The sequence below is a fragment of the Mirounga angustirostris genome, unplaced genomic scaffold (genome assembly GCF_029215605.1).
Source record: "Mirounga angustirostris isolate CCGP_5_RB_7025 unplaced genomic scaffold, mMirAng1.0.hap1 SCAF_14, whole genome shotgun sequence".
NCBI classification, from domain to species: Eukaryota; Metazoa; Chordata; class Mammalia; order Carnivora; family Phocidae; genus Mirounga; species Mirounga angustirostris.
In genome coordinates, this window is record NW_026991722.1 from 16,468,098 (window position 1) to 16,483,355 (window position 15,258).

The 15,258-nt window shown below is 46.3% G+C and overlaps 1 protein-coding gene across 13 annotated transcripts in view; it reads right to left on the bottom strand.

Moving 5' to 3' along the window:
- Positions 1-15,258, bottom strand: part of ZNF532 (zinc finger protein 532) — a 107,296-nt gene that overhangs the window by 46,552 nt on the left and 45,486 nt on the right. For all 13 annotated transcript variants that reach the window (XM_064578825.1, XM_064578824.1, XM_064578820.1 and 10 more), the window contains one exon: positions 10,165-12,530. In XM_064578825.1, coding sequence (XP_064434895.1) covers positions 10,165-12,513 — 2,349 coding nt within the window. In that variant the 5' untranslated portion in view covers positions 12,514-12,530. The remainder of the gene's footprint in view (positions 1-10,164; positions 12,531-15,258) is intronic.

The following is a 15,258-nucleotide window of genomic DNA, read 5'->3' on the forward strand; positions in this document are numbered from 1 at the left end:
AAAATATGTGTTCATCAACTGTACATGTTATCAGTAAGGCTTCCAGTCAACAGTAGGTTAGTAGTTGGGGAGGTGGGCAGGGGCTGGGCTAAATAGGGGATGGGGGTTAAGGAGTATACTTGTTGTGAAGAGCACTGGGTGTTATATGTAAGTGATAAATCACTAAATTTTACTCTTGAAACCAACATTACATTACTAGGTTAACTAACTAGAATTTAAATAAAAACTTTAAAATAACCCAGTAGGCTATTAGTAGTTAAGTTTTGGGGGAGTAAAAAGTTATACGTGGATTTTCGACTACATGAGGAGCACTGCCCCTAAGCCCCACATTGTTCAAGGGTTAACCCATAATAAAACGCACTAAGTGGTTTCATGTGTCTTCTGACATTTTACTTATATTAAAGTATTTTCAGTACTTTGTTAATAAATGGCTAATTCCTACGCTGGGGCAGACTCATTTGCTCAGAGAACTGCTACTTTTTAAAGTAAGATATTACCTTTCCATAGTCAAGTAACACGAGAAAGCTACAGGAAGATAAAGCTGAGAAGAAAATCACATTCCATACGTGATAAGTACTCAAACGGTGCCTTTTCTGCAGCTGGCACGTGGATGCAGGCTGGGAGGAAGGGGAAGGGGGCACATCACAGCCCTATTGAGGACTCAGGATGCTAGGGCTTGGCATCCTCCTCGCATGCCACAGGAATTATCTGGGTAACGAGGAAAGTAATTCTTTGTGTTTCAATTCATGTTTTAAGGAGAAAAACTGCCTGGGAAGGGTGGAAAAAAGCTAGAGAAACAGGAGTAAATACACCATGTACTGTGCTTACATTTCAGACACCAAAGCGGGCAGAAGCCTGAAACAGTGGGTCTGAAGGTCAAAACACTGTGTGTTAATAGCCCCCCCGTGCTACATAAACGGGTTTCTGTCCCATTGACAGCAGTTTTGTAGTTTTCTGGCTACGGCAAAATTACCCCCAAAATAGTATCAGTAATAATAAAGCACACCAGTCTGCTTTCTGGCTCTCACTTTCATCCTATTTCATGATGAAAACACAGACAGAGCATGTCATTTCAGATCTCACTCAGACTGGAAATAACACAAAGCAAGATTTATAACAGAAATGACTCTTTCTCCTTTTGTTTCCAAACTGGTGGGTTGTGGTGGTTTTGTCCTCAAATCATTCTGCTCCACTAAAAATTTCTAATAAGAGTTGACAGTTGAAAGAGCAAATTTGCAGAAAGCGGTATGGTCAGCACATATAATCTACTCAGATGATAATCACGGGAGAAAAGGTTGATAACGCTAAAGTGCAAACTGGGACAGGACTAGTCCGACCGGAATTTAAATTAAGCACTTAGAAGAAGAGCAGGACCAAGAAAGAGTTGTGAGTCTACGACTAGTAATATTTTGGGTGGGCGAGGGCATGGAGGTGGGCTCCACGGTTTCCCGAAGCAGCTGCCTGGGCACAGTATGTCTAGAAATGAGGGCTGACTGGGGCTGCTCAAGATAATTTAATCTACGTGGTGTGTTGTGTTAATGATGCTCAGAAACTAAACTGAATCAGCAATCCCTGAAAATGAGGATCACTGCAGAAAAGTCACCTCTAGCTGCACTCTTGGAGCCGATCTGGCTAGAACCCAAGATTCCATTCTCTTATAATTCTTATGGCGCCTGCCACCATCAAATGCTTCTCTATCCTAGGTTGTTGGCGTGACAAAGCGGAAAGAATAATGAACCGGCTATAAAGAAACCTTGCTTCAAGTCCCCATTGTGCCACTCACTGGGCATTTGTTTCTCCAGCTGTAAAACAAAAGGGTTGACCAGAGGACCTGTAACATTCTCTGACTTATGGCTGATGTCGATTCCACAGGAAGAAAACATTCTACCAGTTAAGAGGTTACAGTATGCACTTCTCGTCTGTACTTGGCTAAATTTAGTCATGGGTTTACTGAAAGGTGAAGCAATGACATTCTGATACATTTTAATATCAATTATTAACAGTACAGTTGTCAGCTCTTAAATACTTCATGGAGAACAGGGAAGCTTCTCCACCCTTCCACCCACTCCTTTTCTGCATGTGCCCCAAAGCATGGATTATTATGAGCAGATAGGCTGGAATAAAAACCTCCAAGCAGGGCAGATTTACTGGTGTTATAAAGTCAAGTGGACGTGTGGCTCCATTTACACGGACTGCTTGGTTCCCCGCGGCTGGGCGGGGAAATGACCCACCCAAGATTCCTTGCCATCCCACCCTCTCCTTCAGCTGCTTGCTGCTCTGGGAGATCGGCAGACATGGGCAGGGCAGTCCAACCCCAGGCTAAGCGTGCCTGGGGTCCTGTCTCTATCACATGTCAGAGTGTGACGAAATTCCAGGACTTGGACTCTGGCTTGGCCTTGAGCTAATAAACCATACATTCCAACCCAGCTCCTAGCAGAGGCGAGGCCTGCACCAGCCGGTGTGTTGAGCAAGGGGCCAGTTGCGAATAAAGTGGCACTCCGATTCCCTGTGCAATCATTACGTTTGTAGAGATGGTCCACAGAACATTTGGAAGAGGAGGAGTAACTGGCAAATGCCACCAAAACCTTCCTTCATTCCATTATGTTCTCGTAAGTTCTGAAAAGGCTGAACGCACACGTGTGGGGAGACAGTGGGAGGCGATCCAGCACGTGCGGCCACAGTTGGGGTGAAGAGAAAAAGAGACCCTTTGCTAGGTTCCAACAAGCACCCTTGGGAAACTCCCGGAAGGCCCCATTCCAACAGCAACGGGAGTCAACATCTAAATGGAAATGAGACATGAAAGGGTAATGGTGACCGTGCTCAACCGAGAAAAGGTGGTTCCAGAGAGAGACTGTGGGGTCTTCGGACGCTGGGATCCACAGATGACAAAGGGAAAAGGAAAGATTCGCCACCTCATACCTAACTGCTTTCACAGGTGGGCTAAGGGCAAGGATCTGTGGAAATGTCTGAGCTGGAGAGAAGAGACCAATCTTGGAGTGTCAAGTAGGATGCTGTGCTCCCAGGACACCTAGTTCCAAAAAACAACTGAGAATCATAGGCTGGAAGGCTCGGGCTGAACCTAGTGATGGAATTATGGAATCTCTCCTTGAAGACACAGCAGCTACACAGGATGTTTAAACAGAGTGAAACTTCCGGGAAAAGGGGATAGACGTACCTTTCCCTATTCCCTCCACTAAATACAAGTGAAAACTCCTGGGCATTATATATAAAACCGACACTAAAAGACTCTGAGACGCAGAGAGAAGGTAGGCTGGCTAGAGAGCTCAGGACCCTAGGAATGACACAGTGATGAGTTCTCTTGGTTTCTTTTTGCCTCATATAACTCCCACATTTGGAGCTGAAGAAACTGGCAACCCAGAAACACCAAAAGGTAGAGACCAAAAAAAAAAAAAAAAGAAAAAATCCCCAAGTAAAGCCTGCTATCACTAGCCAAACAACCAGGAGAGGGTCAGGCTAACAAAAGAGAAAACTTTTTAGACAATGACTGCTCTACTCCAGCCAACCACCACGCCAAGTCCAGGTGCAGCCCAGACTTCCAGCCTCTTGCAGCTGTAGTAAGTTGTCCCAACAGCCCTGCCCGGATGGTGTCAGCGAAAGCCAGCAGGGACCTATCACACCAAGTGATGGAGTCCTTCTACGAGCCCAGAAGGTGTTTTAAGAAAAATCCCCAAAGAAATCTCCAGGCCCAGATGCTTTCACTGAAGAATTCTACCAAATATTCAAAGAAAGATGAACACTAATTGTACAGTCTCTTCCAGAAAATAGAAGAGAACACTTCTCAGTGCATTATATAAAGCTAATATTCCTGTCCAAAACCAACCAAAGACAGTACCAAAAAAATTGAATATAAATGTAAAACTCTAATGCAAAATATTAGCAGATAAACTTCACAATATATAAAAAGCATCATACCGCTGACCAAGTGGGATTCATTCCAGGGATGCAAGGCTGGTTCAATACCTGAAAACTCAATGTAATTTATTCCCCCAAAACACTGAATCCAATAAATGAGTTCAATGATAAATATAGAAAAATTAACTGTATTTCACTATGTCAGTAATGAACATGTAAGCACTGAAAAATACACCATTTACAATTGTTAGGAAGGAAAAAAAGAGCAAAACAAGACATTTAGAGGACTTGTATGATGAAAACCACAAAACGATAAAAGAATCAAAGATCTAAATAAATGGAGAGGGGAGCCTGGGTGGCTCAGTCAGTTGAGCATCTTGATTTTGGCTCAGGTCATCTCAGGGTTGTGGGATTGAGCCCCACATCGGGCTCCACCCTCAGCACAGAGTCTGCTTGTCCCTCTCCCTCCACTCCTCCCCCAGCTCACATATGTTTTCTCTCTCTCAAATAAATAGATTTTTAAAATCTTTAAAATAAATAAATGTTCACAAACTGAAAGACTCAACATAGTAAAGGTAACAATTCTCCCCAAACTGATATACAGGTTTAACCTAATTCCTATAAAAATCCCAGAAGATTTTGTAGATATAGACAAGACTATTCTAAAATTTATATGGAAACGCAAAAGAACTGGGATTGCTAAAAACAAGTCTGAATGTCAGCTACACTTCAATTAAAGAAAAATAACTCTTTTGAGAAAAAAGAACAAAGTCGGGCACATCAGTGTACTGGATTTCAAGACACTTTATGGTCACTATAATCAAGACTGTGTGGTACTAGTGGAGAGACAGGCATGTAAGTCAATGGAACAGAACCCAGAACCCAGAACTAGCCACACACAACTACACCTAATTGAGGGGCACCTGGCTGACTTAGTACGTAGAACATACAACTCTTAATCTTGGGTTTGTGAGTTCAAGCCTCACACTGGGCATAGAGCTTACTTTAAAAAAAAAAAAAGTGTGGGGCACCTGGGTGGCTCAGTCATTAAGCGTCTGCCTTCGGCTCAGGTCATGATCCCAGGGTCCTGGGATCGAGCCGCACGTCGGGCTCCCTGCTCAGTGGGGACCTGCTTCTCCCTCTCCCACTCCCCATGTTTGTGTTCCCTCTCTCACTGTGTCTCTGTCAAATAAATAAAATCTTTAAAAAAAAAATTTTTTTTAAGTGTGTGTGTACACACACACCCACACACACACACACACCAACTGATACTCAACAAAGGTGCCAAGGCAATTCAACAGAGGAAAGACAGCCTTCTGGACAAATGGTATTAGAGGCAGAGGACATGCATGGGGAAAACAAACAATCACCACCACAACAAAACTCAGCATAAGTCTCATAACCTTATATAAAAACGAACCCGAATGGATCATGGGCTTAAATACAAAAACTAAAAGTATAAAACTTTTAGGAAAAAACACAGGAAAAAAACTTTCAGGATACTGAGCGAGAAACAGGCTTGACACCAAAAGCGTGAACTGTAAAAGGGAAAACAGATACACTGGACTTCATTAGAATTGAAAGCATTTGCTCTGCCAGAGACCTGTTTACAAGACGCAAAGGCTCAACTGCACTTCAAAAAAACTTTTTTTTTTTTTAAAGATTTTATTTATTTATTTGAGAGAGAGAGAGCACGAGAGGGAAGAGGGCAGAGGGAGAAGCAGACCCCCCGCTGAGCAGGGAGCCTGATGTGGGACTCGATCCCGGGACTCCAGGATCATGACCTGAGCCGAAGGCAGTCGCTTAACCAACTGAGCCACCCAGGTGCCCTCAAAAAAACTTTTTAAAAAAATGGAAAGACAAGCCACAACTGGGAGAAAAGACTTGCAACCACATACCCAACAAAGGACTAGTATCAAGTATACAACAAGAATTCCTACAACTCAACGGCGAAAAAACAGAAACATGATCTAAATAGAAAATGGGCAAAAGACTTGAAGAAACATTTCACCAGAAAGGATGTACAGAGGGCAAATAAACACGTGAAGAAGGATGTTCTACATCATCAGCTACTGGAGAACTGCAAATTAAAACCACAATAGCTATCACCTACCTACCAAAATGGCTAAAGTGGAAAATACCACCACCAAGTACTGGCGAGGCTACAGAGAAACCGGATCACCCATACACTGCCCGTGGAATATAAAACGGTTCAGCCACTCTGGAAAAGAGTTTCTTAAAAATATAAATGTGCAACTACCATACGACCCAGCAACAGTACATGTAGGCATTTCTCCCAGCAAACTCAAACTCACGTTCACCCAAAAACCTGTACACAAATGTTTACAGCAGCTTTACTCATAATGACCCCAGACTGCAAACAATGCAGACCGTCCTTCAAAGCCTGAAAGGTGAATATACCCTGTGGGACAACCTCACCCGGAATACTACTCAGTGATTTAAAAGAACAGACTCCTGGTACATGCCACAACCTGGATGAATCTCCAGGGAATTATGCAGAGTACAAAAAGCCAATCCCCAAAGGTTACAGATGGTATGGCCCCTTTACAAAGCACTCCTGAAATAACAACGGAATAAAAATGGAGACAGATTAGTGGTTGCTGGGGGTTAAGAAGCAGGTGGGAGTGGCTCTAAAAAGGCATTATGAGAGATTCCTTTGGTTATGGAAATATTCTGTAGACTCACGGCACCAATGTCAATATCCTGGTTATGATACTGTTCTACAGTTTTGCAAAGTGTACTACTGAGGGAAACTAAATAAAGGGTACATAGGATCTCGGTATTATTTCTTACATGAATCTAAAATTATCTCAAGGGGCGCCTGGGTAGCTCAGTCGTTAAGCATCTGCCTTTGGCTCAGGTCATGATCCCAGGGTCCTGGGATCGAGCCCGGCATTGGGATCCCTGCTCCGTGGGAAGCCTGCTTCTCCCTCTCCCATTCCCCCTGCTTGTGTTCCCTCTCTCGTTGTGTCTCTCTGTCAAATAAATAAATAAAATCTTTAAAAAAAAATTACCTCAAAATAGAAAGTTCGATTTTAAAAAGTCAGTGATTCGAGAAGGAAGACCCAGAACATTGCACAGAACACTGCGGCATTATCAGGCAAAATTTTTAAATGATTATGGTAATTATAAGTAGAGGGGGGCAGCAGGAAAGAAGGTGGAGGAGGACAGGCAGGAAGAATAGCCCCGCTGCCTGTGAAGGCATACATGTCCCTCTAGGCCTGGTGGAGTCGAAGGCTGGCAGGCAAGGAAGGAGGGGCAGCAGGGCCATCAGTCCTGCTAGGGCCCCGTGGTCACACCCTTAACTTTCAGAACCAACAGCGGCAGCAGGTTCAGTGCCAGCAACCAGTGTGGACGGTTCCCTAACTAAGACTACTCCACAGACCTAGGGAACCCTGCCCGGGCAGAAGAGCTCAGTTAAGCCGGAAGAGAAAATGGGCAACTTGGGGGCAGCGGGCACAGGGCTAACCTTGCGCTGGATTCCTGCTCCAGAAGGAATAGTCAGAGGAGGAGGCTACAGGGGGTTCTTACAAAGGTGAGGCAGTCCACTCTCTCAGTTCACCGAAGACTTACCAAGAATGTGGAGGTCTACAGAGAAATGGAAAGTAAATGTTTTAATAACCTGACTGTAGTAGACAAGAAAGGAAAGACGGGGATCAGGAAAGACTGGTACTTGAGGTGCCCCAACTCAACTTCTACATTTTATTAGAAGCCATAAGTGTTTTAGGTGTCATTCTCGGGGAGGTAACAGTTCATGCAGGTAGATTTTTTTCCCAATTGGATTTACGTTCACAAATTTTAAGTTGTCTGACGGTCATGTGAATGGCAAACTGGAGAAGATGAAAAGAAGAATTCTCCCTCTTCTCTCTTCTGTTCTTCCTGACTTCAGCCCCCAGCTCCAGGTACCACCGTTACCTGACGCCACACCAGCTGACTGCAATGGGTTAGGACATCCCTAGCTTCCACTACATCTGAAGCTGGTACAGCAATGGCCACATGGATCCTACCAACGTCCTGGACTGGGGAAGGGACTCTGGGCTGGCTTAACTGAGTGCTGAAAACGTAGCAGCCCCCCCCCTCCTCCCGCCACTGACAGCGCAGGCTGGGCTGCTGAGCGAGAGACCAGGCTGCCTGCCTAGGTCTGCAGGAGAACCCTCCTCTGGCCTAGTCTGGGAAGAATGGGAAATTATGGGAGGTGGTAGGGGGGCGTTCTGGGCAAGGCCTCCAACAAGATAAGGGGAAGTGGGGCACAGGCAGAGTATGCCAGGAGGCACATTTATGTCGCCGGCCGGTCGTGCCTGGATATGCAGGCAGCTGAGGCTTATGAGTATAAATATGACACTTACTCAGGCAGAGTCAAAGAGGGGGCAGGGGAGGGGGACGTCTGGCTCAGTGTACATTTGGCCCCAGAGTTAACGTTACTCTGCCATGACTCATGCCTAAGTGTCCCAGGTGAAATGGGTGAGCTGCACTACACACTTATCCAGGCCAAATGCAGAAGTCAAGGCAGAGCAGCCACGCGCACGAGAAGAGATGTTAACCTCCATCCTTGAGGGAAACCTCCATCCTAGTTTGACCCTAGTTTGACCTTTATCTGGCGGTTGAGCCTGAGCGGTCCACAGAGAACAAAAACTGGGAGAATCCGTGGAGGAAGGGAAAGTCCTACCTTCTTGCCCACGTCCTTTCTCCTTCCTGGAGAAGAAGAGATCCCAAAGAGAACAGCCTATGGGAGGGCAGCTCAGAATGCCAGATACTGAGCAGTGCACACAACTCGGGAGGGGTGGTGAGAGCCCTCCGAAGCCAGGGCTGGATCTGCCACCCCGCGCAGGATACCAGCAGACGGAGAAAACAAGGCAACGGAACACACACAATGAAAGAAAGGGTTTTTGTTTGTTTTTTTAACCGCATCCTTTCAAGATAGGGAGAAATATTACCTTTCTAATGAAGCCGTGACAAGGTAAGAGGCACCTAGAAAGAACCCAGGCCCTAGACCAGGATACCCGAGAACAGCATGTCAATCACCACCTTTCTGAACTAGTTAGCCACTCCACTCTGAATGTTTCACCATCCGAGCCAATGAAACATTTAGCATCCAATGCTGCAAGAATGCTCTCAAAACTCTATCATTTCCATCTCCACTAAACTGAAAATCCAAAGAAAAACACGATTGCAGTATTCTTGATCTTTTAGTCCCCAAACTCAAAATCCCACCAAGAACTTGACTCGGTAGTTGCCCTTGAGGAACTGACTGTGGCAACTCTACCTGACATCTAGAACGCAGCATCAACCCCCTGGTCAGCAAGAGGCAATAAAAGAGGCAAACAAAGGAAAGACTGGCTCACTGCCGGGTCTTCACAAACAGAAGTTCGAGCCAGCATGTATTAGCTCAAACTAGCATCCCCCCCTTTCCAATTTCACAAGTTCTCTGCTTTGGACAATAATAAATCATATGGTCTCTCCAGCCTTGAATCTGGTTCATTCGACATGTCTAGTTACTTCCAAATGAGGATCATATATCTGTAAAATATGCTGATCTATTGGCCAAATGATGCCTCATGGAGAAAAGTAAATGATAGAAGATAAAAAGGACTCACTGATGCCCACTGTGACACGTACTTCACCAACATCAACCTACACATCACCACCAAAAAAAAAAAAAAAGCTACAAAGAAATGCAAAGGCATTCTATTCAAAGGGAGATGGTTTTCCATCTGTAGCTTAAATTCATTGTACTGAGGATTATTACTGAACATACTTCTGGACCAACATCCTAAGTAAGCAGGCACACCATATTAAGTGGGTACCAATTAAGTCTGTTTAACTGTACAAAACAGTAATTCTAAATAACATGAGGAATTTTTTTTAAATCCCAAAAACGTCATTAATAACTCAAGAACAATGGTGATGTAACCTGACTTGAACCCCTAACACAATGGCATGATACCCTTAATTAGCACCAGATCTCAGACTTCCTGCATACATACCACTGACCCAACAATTACAAACTCATTTATCCTAAATCTAAGGCGCCGTAACTCAACTAGTAGAGTCTCTGTCTACAAAAAAAAAAAAAAAAAAAAACACCTTCCAAAAAAATTGTTTTTAAAGACTCCTATTACAACATTGTGCAAGTCTATGAAAACAATCCTGTCTCTGGCGCGTCACACATACACTTGCCTGAGCTCCCACCCCTAAAATCGAGGGCACTGTACAGAGCACTCGTGTCTACAGATTCGTCCCCGAAACACCAAAATATAAGTGATACTCTACTTGTCCACTCGTATCTGCAGCCTGCTGGAAGTGTGTAGCCAGCGACGTCTCGTCCTGGAAAACTTCGTTACACTCCAAACATTTCAGACTATGCCTGCAGAGCTTGGATGGGTCTTCATCTAACGGCATAGCTGGAATGATGGGTGTGCTTGAGGGAGCGGATATGACTGTCCCCGTTATGCCAGACTGAATTTTCGTTACAGTGTGTGTGCCGGCTCCCACGGAGCTTGGAAGAGCAGACGATAAAGTAGAAGTATTGCTTGACGGAGAGACAATCATTTGATCAGCTGGGACTGGCTTTAAAATCAAGTGGGAGCACTGCATCACAACCCCCTTTTCCTTGTGCCCGCGGGCGTGGGAAAGGAGACTGCACTTGTTGTAAAAAACGAGGTTCTTTGTACAGTGGTTACACGTTACTTCAATGCGCACGCTGCGTCGGTCATAGTGCTGGGTCAGGCTCTTTTCGAGGGCAAAGGAGTCCCCACACTCCAAGCACTTGTACCCGCGGGTCGGTAACGTGATGCCTGCGTTGGCAGGAGGACTGAGGTTGGGGATGTAAACTGGGACTGGGTTGACGCTGCTCAGCACCTTGTTGAAAGCTTCCACCACGGAACTCTGCAAGGAGGACACCACCTGGACTCGAGACACCTTTTTGGGAGGTTGCGAGGCTGCTGCGTTGATTATTGCCTGCTTTATTTGCTGCTGAGGTTTGGTTAGCACTTGGCGGAGCTCCGAGGTGGCCTGGGCGCCCTGAGGCAGAAGGTTAAGGTTGGCGAGGTGCACAGTCTTTGGCACGAGTTTGGCGTTGGCCAGGCTGGATGCCGGCACCACAACGGTTTGCTGCTGGATGGCATTGGCGGCTTTGATGATGGCGCTGCTGGCGCTCTGAACCGAGGCAGCAGATATGACCGTGGCTTTGACCGTCGTGTTGTTAGCCAGCTTCAAATTGATGACTTGAGATCCCGCCGTCTTCACGGCGGACACCGGGAGGAAGGCAGTGGCCACGGGCTTGATCGTGACCTGTTTGGAGGCCAGCTCTGCAGGGGCGACCGCGTTGGTGACCACCGCCGACTGCAGAGGTGCTCTGGGCGGGGAGGAGAGGACGGCAGCCGAAGCCGGAGAGGACAGGAGAGACGTCACAGACGCCATCACGGACCCGGCCTGCTCGGAAGGCTTTTTCCCCGAGTCGAGATCGACCTCGGGCAACACCCTTGTCACTGTTCTCTTTATTTCCCCAGAAGACGTCTTGATGGTTTTGATGCGGACTTTGGGGATTGCTGGGGTCGACCCTGCGGGGGAGGACGGCGACCCCTTGCTGCTGTTCTCGCTGGAGATGCTCCGCGGGCTATCCGGCTGCTTCAGGGACGCTTTCTTCGTCCCGTCGATGAGGCTCTGGGATTCGGGAGACTTCTCCATGGCTCTGGGACTGTCATTCGCTTCTTTAGGTGACGGAGAGGACCCGCGGGAGTCGGTCACGGGCTCCTTGCGGGAGTCGGAAGCGGCCCGTTTAGCACTCAGTGCTGCTATCGCAGCTATGCACGAGGACAGCTTGGACGACGGCTTTGACCGCGATGGCACGCCGCCGCCAACGCCGGGGTCGCTCTTGTCCGGGCTCGGCTTCCCGTCGTGCGCCCGGCTTTCAAGCACCTTTTCAGAGTTTTCCTTCAGCTTATCCTCTGCTTTTCTGGCTTTAAAAGGTTCGTAAACACTCAGATTTACGGAATTTGTTTCCGCTTCTCTCTTAACAACTCTGTTTTTGTCTAAACTGCCTGCAGGAGAGATTCCGGTTGTGCTCAAGCCGTCCCCTCCGGGCGCCTTTGGCTTGTCATAGTCCTGCTGGGCAGACGACGACCCCGTCAACACATTCGACCGAAAACCGGAACGCACGTCCTCTTTGTCCGGGGGGTCGTCCACTTCTATCTTCTCGTCGTCGTCAAACTCTTCAGCACTTGAGATGGGGCTAAACTGGCTGAACGCGGAGTCTTTCAAAGTCACCTCTGAGGTAGGCGCCTCTCCTTTCAAGGCCTTGGATCCGTCTTTGCCGTAACTGTCGAGAGAGGACGCGGTGAGAAACCCGTTGTGTAAGCCGTTGCCGGTGGGATTGTGGCCGTCTTTCTCCGCGCCCTCGGATGAATCGATGTTCCGGACGTTCTTGACGATAACGCTGACGCCCACATCAGAGGAGGAGGGGGTGTGGGAGTCCTCGTCTCCGTGGGCGTTCTGCTTGATGTGGCTTTCCTGGTCATCGTGCGCAGACTCAATAGCTGCTTTTGGATCGACCATATCTGGGATGTCAAATGCTGCCAGGAGGTCATCAAAGTCTGGGGTCTTCATATCCCCCATGGTCATGAATTTGATCAGATGTTCTGTTAAACAAACAGAAATAATGCCATCAGCAACGAACACTTTGTAATGATGGGATAAATATCCCTCCGGGACTTACACAAAAACACAGTGATGACCAGCAAGAAAGAGCAGGTTGGGAACTACGCTTCCCACAATGCGGAAACTCTGAGTGAACAAGCATCCGGAGAACACGTACAAAGCCTTGATAATTACAGCTTCCAACTCATTTCCCCAAAATGCTTCACAGTATTAGCAGCACGGCAACTCTAACGAGAATGAAGTTGACCAGAACAGGTACAGCACAGAAAGTAGGTTTTGATGTAACAACTAGAAAACCCGTAATTTACCACTGGATTCGTTGCATGGTTTTCACAAAAAGCTACTCCCAAACCTATTTTAATCTCTACAGCACTCGATTCTACTGGCAAAATGAGCGCGACTATGGTCACTGTCACATTTGGCCTATCACATTAAAAGGAATATATGACAATCAAAAAACCAATTATGGATTTCGATTCACCCACACAACAAATGAGCATCCCAGCCCACCACGGGCTATCTACTGCTAATAGAGTTCGGCCTGAGATTTAAAAAAGAAAAAAAAAAAAAAAAATTCCCAAGAAGCTTATTCCATCAGTTTTTATTTAATCCTGATTTTCTCTATTATGTTAGGGGAAAAAATACTCTCCTGATAGGTTAAAAAAAAAAAAAAAAAAAAAAAAAAGACAGCATCCCTTCCTTCTCCCTCCCTGGTTCAGTGCTTTTAGTGGTGAAGGTAACACACGGCCGTTTCCTAATTGCCATTCATCCGACACAGTTGTTATCCAACTGACTGTGGCAGCTGAGCGCAGCCCTGCCATTGACCCTTGCTCTCGGCGTCTACCAACATGGACCCAGGGGCATGGCAGAGCCTGGGAGAAGGCAGGCCTTCTCCTATGCACTGGGGCCAGATCGGGGTGGGTCACATTATGTGAAGTGCTCCCATTAATGTCGGCAAAACCCTGAGCGGTAGGAGGACAGAGAATCTGAAGAAAAAGGATGGTCAAGGCCATTGCTAAAGATGAAGGATTATAAACGCATGAAATGCTTGGGGTCTTTAAAGGGGACCCTTCGCCCCACCTGCAGAGGACATGGGATTGTGGAGATCACATGAAACTCCACCACAGGAGAGATCTTCCTCCTCCTGCCTGAACCCCAGAGCACTCCACCTGTGTTTCTATGATCTTCTGGTATGCAGCACGGCACATGTGCGTACTTGTCTCTTCATACCTACTAGCCTGTCGGCTGACTGCAAATGGCAATGTCCCACTCACCTTTGCACTGTAAATGCCACATGACTAACACCCCATGAGTCAGGGGCCAGCACACCGGACTTCTCAGAAGGATGGGCCTAGGCCCAGCTCTGTCACTCACTAGCTCTGGGATGCTCAAGAAGTGAGGGAATCTCTTTGGGCCTATTCCCTCTTTCTGCAGTGGAGGTTAGGCAAGCAGCCAGGAAGAGAAGGAAAATAGGAAGCAAAATTCAATGCCAGAAGGGAAGAGGCTTACAGCTGATTTTAGGCAACTTTCAATGCAAGAATCAGCCTAACTGATTTGTAGATATGTATTCCTAAGACTCTTTCATCTTCAATACTTAACTACTGTTCCTCCTTTTAATCTCCTTTAAATCACTGAGAAATTGTCTCCCACATTTTACTGAAGTATTTAATGATTTTTCTTTTTGTACAAACTGCAAGAGATCGTGCATTCCTTTTTTTTTTAAGAGGTTATTTATTTATTTGAGAGAGAGAGGCACAAGCAGGGAGAAGGTGCAGAGGGAGCGGGAGAAGGAGACTCCCCACCAAGCTGGGAGCTCACGAGCTCATGAGCTGGGGGCTCATCCCAGGACCCTGGGATCATGACCTGAGCCAAAGGCAGATGCTTAACCAACTAAGCCATCCAGGCGCCCTGATCATGCATTCCTAATAAAAACTATATGGGGGTCAAGGTAGACTTCCTACTGAGGTGACAATATGCGTACCAGTGAAAACTCAAGTCCATCTGCAGGTGGTAACACACCCTCCTCAGCTTACTCACGGACTGCGGGACATATCCAAACACTTCTCGTTATTTGGATGGGAAAAACTGCTATTGAAGAAGAAATCACGCTTGGTTCTGTAGGAGCTATAGAATAAATCACCTTCCATTCACATAAGTCTCAGTTAAGTAAGAATTAAAGAAGTCACATATACTTTTCCCTAGATGGTTTGCTTAGCCTAAAGAGAAAATACCCCGGGGCCACCATTCTCTCAGATGGACACCTGACGGACCCAACAGGGAATAATGTATCCCCAGCATCAAACTACAGCCCAGAGAAAACATCAACACTTCTAAGTTGATATTGTTGTGAAGTATCTATGACTGAGTCATACCCAGTGCAAGTTCTGTGATTATCATTTTCTTTTTAGAATGAAATCGAACATACAAACTGCAGAATACAGGGAATGAAAAATCCACCTGTCAGATAATACCCACGTAAGAGTTCACCCACTTAGGAATAATCCCCTAATGTCACTATTTTTATTTTTAAGCAGCAAATGGCAGTTATAAGTGAAAACTCACGATAAACTCATGATAAAATCACCATTAACAGGGCGCCTAGGTGGCTCAGTTGGTTAAGCGTCTGCCTTCGGCTCAGGTCATGATCTTGGGGTCCTGGGATCAAGTCCCACGTTGGGCTACCTGCTCAGCAGGGAGTCAGGTTCTCCC